This window comes from Terrapene carolina, unplaced genomic scaffold (genome assembly GCF_002925995.2).
Source record: "Terrapene carolina triunguis isolate 2854851 unplaced genomic scaffold, T_m_triunguis-2.0 Scaffold875, whole genome shotgun sequence".
NCBI classification, from domain to species: domain Eukaryota; kingdom Metazoa; phylum Chordata; order Testudines; family Emydidae; genus Terrapene; species Terrapene triunguis.
Window position 1 is genome coordinate 1 of NW_020665226.1, and position 8,268 is coordinate 8,268.

Here is an 8,268-nt window from a genome sequence, read left to right on the forward strand (position 1 = left end):
AGCTGAACAGTGAAGCTGACTCTAACATACGCGCTGAATGACACTTTTCATCATTCCATCTGGAAGCTATTTAGCCAGGCTGCTGAGCAGGGTTATCCCCATGTCATTAATCAACTGAGCCACACAATGATACGGTAGCTGAGCATTAGGGCCTACAAGCTGTATGGTGCACAATCGCACCCACCTGCCACACAACCCTGCTCCCAACCCTCAGCTGCTTTTATTTGGCTTCCTGGCTTCCCTCTCTGCTGATGGTTGGCCTGTCCGCCCCAGTGCTGCGTCCTCATTGCACTCACTGCAGGCTCCTTGTCAGGCTGCAGCAGCTCCCATCCCAGTCCCACAGCAGAGGGAGCCCAGCTGGGAGGGGAGGGATGTAGATATGATCCACGAACTGATGGGGGAGGAGAGGAGGGAGCAACAGGGGAGGGCCCCAGGGGAATAGGCAGGGAGGGGGCAGGACCTTGAGGGAAGAAGCAAGTCACAGGGCAGCACCTCAGGGATCCAGTTACCAGCCATTAGAAAAGTGGCAACTCTATGTTTACTGAGTTACACAGAGACCAATTCCCCAATTTGTCAAACTGACACAGCACAGTAGGGCCAGGAAAGGGTTTAAAGTCTCTTTGACTGTCCAGTCAGTGATTTAGGGAAGAGGGCCCAGCACCATCTCACCAGCCAGCTCTGCACAGAGCTCAGTCTGAGAGCCAGAGCACTAGGAAAAAACATTAGCTCCCTTTATAAGTAAAGAGCCGGAGCAGCCTGTCCCGGATCTGTTTGGTCCTCACCCCGTAGATGATGGGGTTTAGCATGGGGGGCAGCAGGAGGTACATGTTGGCAATGAGAATATGGAAATGCAGGGGCACTGTGTGGCCAAACCGGCACATGAGGGAGGAGAAGAGAGCTGGGATGTAAAAGGCTAAAATGACACAGAGGTGGGAGCTGCAGGTCCCAAAAGTCTTGAGCCGGGCTTCCTTTGTGGGGAGGCTGAAGATGGCCCTGAGGATCTGGATATAGGACACGGCAATAAAAATCACATCCAGACCGATCACAGACAATAGCACAAAAAGTCCATAGTAACTACTGATGCGGATGTCAGCGCAGGCCAGCTTCACCACAGCTATGTGCTCGCAGTACGAGTGGGGGATGATGTTGGTTCTGCAATATGGCCACCGCCTCGCTAGGAGGATACAGGGCAGTACAAATATGCAACTGCGCAGCACCACTGCGAGGCCAATCTTGACCACCATGTGGTTTGTCAGGGTGGTGGAATATCTCAGGGGGTTGCAGATGGCCACATAGCGATCCAAAGCCATGGCCACGAAGATCCCAGACTCCATCACTAAAAAGCAGCCAGTGAAGTACATCTGGGAGAGGCAGGCACCAAAATCTATCTCCCTGGTATTGAACCAGAAGATGCTCAGCATTTTGGGCAGGATGGAAGTGGACAGGACCAGGTCGGTGACGGCCAGCATGCAGAGGAAATAGTACATGGGTCTATGGAGGCTCGGCTCCCTCTTCACAATGAAAAGGATGGTGAAGTTCCCCAAGACGGCTATGGCATACATGGTGCAGAAGGGGATGGAGATCCAGATATGGGCTGCCTCCAGGCCAGGAATGCCCAGCAGGATGAAGGTGGAGGGGTTGGTGAAGTCGGTTGTGTTGGAATCTGACATGGAGTAGGGGAGAAGGTGTCCAACTCTGAGGCAGAACGGTGTCTCCTGCATGTACCGTACATTCCCCTGACTTCCTGTATGTGCCCAGGGTCTAGGGTGATGGTCGCAGTACAAATGCCTGGATGGAGAGACAATGTTAATATGAGAAAGGTCATGCACTACTGGTGGCTGTTCTCATGGGTGAAGCAGATTGGTCGCTCTTCACACACTAAAAAATTACATTCTCATTATTCAGATAAATGTATTATGAAAACTGACCCTACCAATTCCAATTCCATATTTGATGGTGCTTCATGCGTAAATAATTCCTACACATCATGGTGTGGGAAACCTTAATAGGCACCAGCAGGGAACACGAGTGTGAATACTGATCATTCACCATTGTTCCTTAATGCAATGAAAGCCAGGCTAGAGAGTCCATGCTGTAGGAAGTTCCCCATTCACTCGGTTGTTCAAAATCTGAGAGTGAAAAAAAAAAAAAAACTTCGCCAAGACATGTGCCAAGGGGAAACATCCCAGCTAAAACATACCTCAGGGAAAAATCCTGGGCATCATGGATAACAGCTCCACGGAAACACCTGCTCATTTGCAGTAGTGGCCAAAAGAAAGACAATGTCTGGATGCCTAAGGAATGGGATGGAGATTAACCTGCTCTGTATATGTGCTCCGTTGTGGTCACGCAGTCTCTATAAAGGATACAGCAGATAGAAAGCGGATTTCTGAGTCAGGCTATTAGAATGGGGGAGGCTGCCGTATGCGGACAGACTGAAAAGTCTGCGACTGTTTTGTTTAGAGAAGACAAAAAGAAGGGGGCATATGATAGAGGAGAACAAAATAACAGAAGGGAATTGATTGCATTCAAATTGACAGACATAGAACAGTTCCCAACCAGTAATATCTAGAGACACTTAGTGCTTCCAAAGGGCAAATTCCCCAAAGCTGAGGAAAATTCTCATCAAAACTGATTGGAGGAAAAATGTAGACATAAAAATAGAAATGTAACTTGGAGTTCTTTATGAAGAGATTATTAGATAGCTAAAAAAGCCATGATTCTATATTCAAGGAGGTGGACAGCTTTGTCTAAGAACCTGGTTCAATGGCAAAGTGAATGGAGAAATTGTGAAGGGCGGGGAAGCAATATATAACAAATGGGGAAATGGCATAATGATAGCAAGCAATGTGAACTGGAATATGTGAAAATTGATGAGAGATGTTAAAAACATCTGGGAAAAATCCATGCTTGACAGGGTTAAGGATCCCAAAAGGAGGTTATTAAGTATATTAAGAACAAAAGAAATTGTACAAAAGGTTTAGGCCAAATTCTAGAGCAAGAAAGGAAACTTGTTAAAGTTGCAGAAAAGATAGATGTTATTAAGAAATATTTTTCTTCTGCATTTGGGAAGAAGCAGCATGAGGTATTACTTTCCAGTCCATTAGCAGTCAAGGAGGGTGTTAAACAGCATCTAAAGTAGTGAACTGACTGATCAACCACACATCTCATTCAGAACCAGAAGTACACAATCAGGCAGTAGTAGAGCCAAAAAAAAAAGGCAAATACTGTGTTAAACATAAACTATTAAAAATAAAGAGAAAGTTTGAAAAGAAAGATTGGACCAAGTTAGGAAACAATGGAAAAACTGGTATGGGATAGTGCTAAAAAAATAAAATCTAGGAATATAATAAATGCCAGTCAACAACACGGGTTATGGAAAACAGGTCTTGTGAAATAAACCTAATTTCATCCTTTAAAGACAGTACATGTTTGGCTAATCAAGGGAACCACACATATGCAATAGACTTGGATTTCTCTTAGGTATTTGATTTAGTAGGGGCAAACATTCAGATTAAAAATGAACACTCTACAATATCAGTAGAGCACATGTTAAATGGACCATCAACTAGATAAATAACAAATCTCAGAAAGTCATTGTCAATGGCACATTGTCAGCGAAAGGGGCTCTTTGTAGTGGGGTTCTTCAGGGATCAGTTCTAGGCCCGATGCTATTGCATATTTTCATGAATGATCTGGAAGCAAATAGAAAATAACTGCAGATAAAATTTCTGGAGGACCCAAAGATTGGCAGAGTGGTTACAATGAGAAGGCCAGGGCAGGCACACTGATTGATCTGGAGCATTTGGTGAGGTGGGCCCATGCAAACAAAATGTTTAGTGCTGTCAAATGCAAAGTTATCCTCTCAGAACAGGGAAGGCAGGACAGACTCATAGACTAGGGCATTGTATTATGGAACGCAGGGACCCTGAAAAGGATTTAGGGGTCACCAATGTATCAGAAGGATGTAGAGAAACTGGAAAGAGTCCAGCGGAGAGAGACAAAGATGATATAAGGGATGAAATACAAACCATATGAGTAAAGGCTGAAGGAACTGGGTATGTTGAATTTGGAAAAGAGGAAATTGAGCGGGGACATGACAACGGTCTTCAGATACTCGAAAGGCTGCAATAACAAAGATGTAGAAAAGTTGTTCTCTCTTGTCACAGCGGGCGGGACAAGAGGCAATGGGTTCAAACTACAGCATAGCAGATTTAGATGAAATCTCGTTAAAAAGTTCCTAACTGTAAGAAAAGGAGGACAATGGAACAGATGCCTTGGAGGTCGTGGAAGGTGTTTCGCTAGAGGTTTTCCAAAGGAGGCTAAATAGCCCTCTGTCCTGGATGGTTTAGACACAACAAATCCTGAATCTTGGCAGGAGTTTACAGTAGATGACCATTTTGGTCCCTTCTCACCCTGTGGCTCTATGATTCTCTGATGTAAAATCCTAGTGTAAACCAGGCCTTAGTCAAACACGAGTTATGGAGCTCAGTACTGGGGTAACTAGGTGGAATTTAATGGCCTGTGCTATACAGGAATTAAGACTGGATTACCTAATGGTTCCTTCAGGCCTTAAACACTATCCATCTATCGCTAAAGAAAATAGATCAGGCATTTATATGTACTGTGTCTCACAACACATGAACAAGGGAACATTCAATTCCATTGGAAGTCTGAACATATAACACTGATAGGAAATTGCTTATATAATCTATATTTGTCCTGTGGACCCCCTTGCCACAGACATTATTGGAGCAAAGAGGTGAATGTGATTCACAAATGGATTGGATATCGTACGTGGTGCTGGTGGCACCACCGTTAGTTAAGGCTGTCTGACACCTTCAATTAGAAGACCTGATTTTCAGTTGCTGATAAGTTTGCCAAACATTAACTGTTTGGATGGAAATTTGTCATGCTGGGTGTCTGCTTCCGGCTGATTTTTTTTTTTTTTTTGAAAGTTTCAGGCATAACAGTTCAGCCAAATTATAGAATGAAGCTCGGAGAAAATATGTGTTGCCTATGTTGTAAAATTCTAAGAATTGTTCCAGTGAGGAGCCCTAACACCTCCATGATTTCCAGCAGATAAAACTCAGGTAACAGCCCTCCCAACCCCACATTAACAGCCTGAAATGCAAAAGGAGGAGGTGACAATGTCTGTGTATTAACACACACCTGGCTTCTCAGCTCTTTACTCACTTCTTACTCCAAGCGGAGTTTTGCCTCAGTGTGGCCATGGCCTCAAATTCAAACACCTTTCATCCTAAAGGATCGACTGTGCAACTGAAATGCAGCCACTCAGAGCTGGAGGCCATCTGCCAGGGAGGCACAGTAAAGTGACATTTTGTCCGGAGATACTGGAGCAAACTCATCTCCTGTGGCAAGGGTCCTGGGATGTTTAATGGCTGTGCAGAGTGAAAGGACCACAGACCTATTCTCTATCCCATCACACCCATGTCACACTGGGTTTGTCAAGCAGGGGAGCTCCTCAGCAAGAGATGGGTACCTGTGAATCCTTAGACGGAAATGTATTCTCTGGGAATCCCCCTCAGGTAGCCGTGTCCCACACCTCTCTCACCCCAGCATCTGCAGCAGCATCCCATGCCGAGAGCCGACCCAGGGCTGAGCACTGTTTATAATAGAGCTCTGTGCAATCCCAGGGGGTTCTCTCAGCCTCTAGGGGAGAAGCGGCATTTGGATGCAGACAGGCTGGAGACTGGACTCACTCTAGCCAGTGTCTCTGTTTCCATGTCTGCACTTCTGTGTTTTTTGTCCACCTTTAGCAGTAAACAGTAATTAAGGGACCTTCGCAAAGGGAGATGAGAACTCTTGGGCTTCGTGCTGAGTCAGAGAGGAATTGGCTGCTCTGTGTATATTTAAAAATTATAGCTGATTAGTAAAAGAACTACAGATAAGGGCTAGGTCTCTATGTGGTCTGATACATGTAAATGCCCAGGATGGATAAGTAGGTTGTAGACAGACAGATCTGGAGACAGATGGCTGAGGAGAGACAGTAGCACAGTCTGCAGGTACATGAGGCAGTCACTAAGGGATCAGAGATCAGTATTTCTCCCCAGTAACTATCATCAGACTGTGCAGCACCTTTTACTGAAGGATCTTCAAAGCTCCTAGCAAAGGAAAGTCACTATGAACATATCCTCATTATACTGATAGGTAAACTGAGGCACAGGGAGAGGTGTGGCCAAGGTCACACACAGAATGAGAGACATGATGACAGACACATCCCAGGAGTCCTTATTTCCCTGCTGTAATCACAGTCTCTCCATCACACCAAGAGGGAAATGGACTCCCACTCGTTCAGGGACTGTACATTGGGTGGGATGCAGAGGAACGGCTGGAAGAGGGAGCCTGAGCCTTCGCCATCCTGTCAAGGTGAATCTGACATTTTCAGAACTAGCTGGAGATTGTGAGCTCCCCCCTCCTGTGAAGTGTGAACTTTACAAGAATACCCTGGCGAGAGGGAGCTTTCATTCTCACCGCGGAACTCTCTGCCTGCTCATCTCGCTAATCGGGGTAGTTCTCCGGTGCGGAACACCTGGGCTTTTAAGCACTGGAATGAGACTGAACAAATTCTCCTGTCCAAGCCGAACAGGGGCGCCGTGTCTATCTATATTCAATTTACTAACACTCTGTAGCTGGCAAGCATGGTTTGACCTTCATCTGTAACTAAAGGCAAAGGGAGGAGGCCCTGATTTGGCTGGATTTTTGTGTTTATAATTTATTATTATTATCTGTATTGTGGAAGCCTCCAGAGACCCCGCTCGAGTTCAGGGCCCCTTGTGTGGGGCCCTTCGCAAACAGAGAAGGAGAAACAGCCCCTGCCCCAAGGAGCTTAGAAATTAAATTAAGACAAGACACAGCTACTGTGTGTAACAAACCAGAAAGGGGGTAGGCGGGGAGATGGGGGAAGAACAGCACTAAGAATGGGTGGTTACATAGGCTACTGGGTGGGTATGAGACAGCTGAAATGCACAGCCCTGCCCTGGCTGTGAGAAGTGCGTCCTGAGCCTTTAAGAGCAGAGCACCTGTTTAAGGGAACTAGACTGGGGCTAGCGAGAACGGGCCATTGAGTGGCGGCTGCACCAGACACACAGCTGGGAGTGCGTGGCTCTCCATTAGCTTTTGTAACCCTGCTTTAGTTCTAATCACCCCTCCCTCCTTCGAGTGCAGACTGTGCCTCCTTCTCATGAATTCCCAAGACAACCCCTGGTACCAAAGGGGAGACCAGAGGAGAGGGCAGAGGTAATAGGGCTGTGGTGAACAACGAAGGACCCATATTAGAGATGGAACAACTGAAAGCCCCCAAGCAGTTGAAACTCTCAGGTAATGCAGCAGACTCCGGGAAGGGATTCAGGCAGAGTTTTTAGATATATCTATGCAAGCAGCTGTGTTAGCTGAGAAAGGAGACAAGCAGAAAATAGCAATCCTCTTAAACGGTGCAGGACTTGAGTCAGTGGACGTCGTTATTAGTATGCAACTCAGACTTTGTCTACACTAGCACTTTTGTCGGTAAAACTTTTGTTGGTCAGGGGTGTGAAAAAAACACACCCCTGACTGACAAAAGCACTGGTGTGGACAGAGCTATGTCAGCAGGAGACGCTCATTTGGGGTGGTTTAATTATGCTGGCAGGAGAGCTCTCTCCCATCGGCATAGAGCGGCTACACGGGAGACCTTACAGCAGCAGCACATCTGCAGCAGTATAGCTGTGCCACTGTAAGCTGTGTAGTGTAGACAAAGCCTCAGTCAGGCAGAGGGAGCAGAATATTACACATTTTTGCAGATATTTGAAGAGTCTTGCGTAGCGCAAAAGACCGAAACATTCCAAAACTCCTTAGCTCAGCCCTCCTCTGGCCCAGGTAGCCCCAACTCACACAGAGGATGGGACCCCCCTGACTTCCTGACTCCCTCATTGGTCTGCCCACCCTGTCAATCGGGCTGACCGGGAGCATTGGCCTCTCCCCTTTGCCCCTGGGGGCTGTCAATCTCAGGGTTCTGGATTCTTGTTGACCCTCCCCCTTCCCTTTTTTACTGGGAAAGGGCCAACCAAAAATCCTCACTAAGTTTTAGTTAGCGGCCAACAGTCCCCTCACACAGAGCTGAAGCTAATGAGCACAACCTGCAGCTGTTGACTATTAACAGAAGCCTTCAGTGCTCAGGCTGGTGGGGTTGGAGCAGGAGATGGCCCATCCCATTCTCCAGTCACACACTGGAGTTCAGTGCACCGGGAATTATAGCTACAAAGCACCAGA

General features: G+C 46.7%; 1 protein-coding gene across 1 annotated transcript; it reads right to left on the reverse strand.

Annotated features, from left to right (window-relative positions):
- Nucleotides 1-722: 722 nt before the first annotated feature.
- Nucleotides 723-1,676, reverse strand: LOC113408152 (olfactory receptor 52E2-like). Its single transcript, XM_026660946.2, has one exon. The coding sequence runs from the start codon at nt 1,668-1,670 to the stop codon at nt 723-725; it is 948 nt and encodes a 315-aa protein (XP_026516731.2). The 5' UTR covers nt 1,671-1,676.
- Between the last annotated feature and the right edge of the window lie 6,592 nt (nt 1,677-8,268).

Excerpts from the sequence above, each read along its gene's own strand:
- LOC113408152 (XM_026660946.2), bottom strand. The coding sequence starts at position 1,670 with ATGTCAGATTCCAACACAACCGACTTCACCAACCCCTCCACCTTCATC.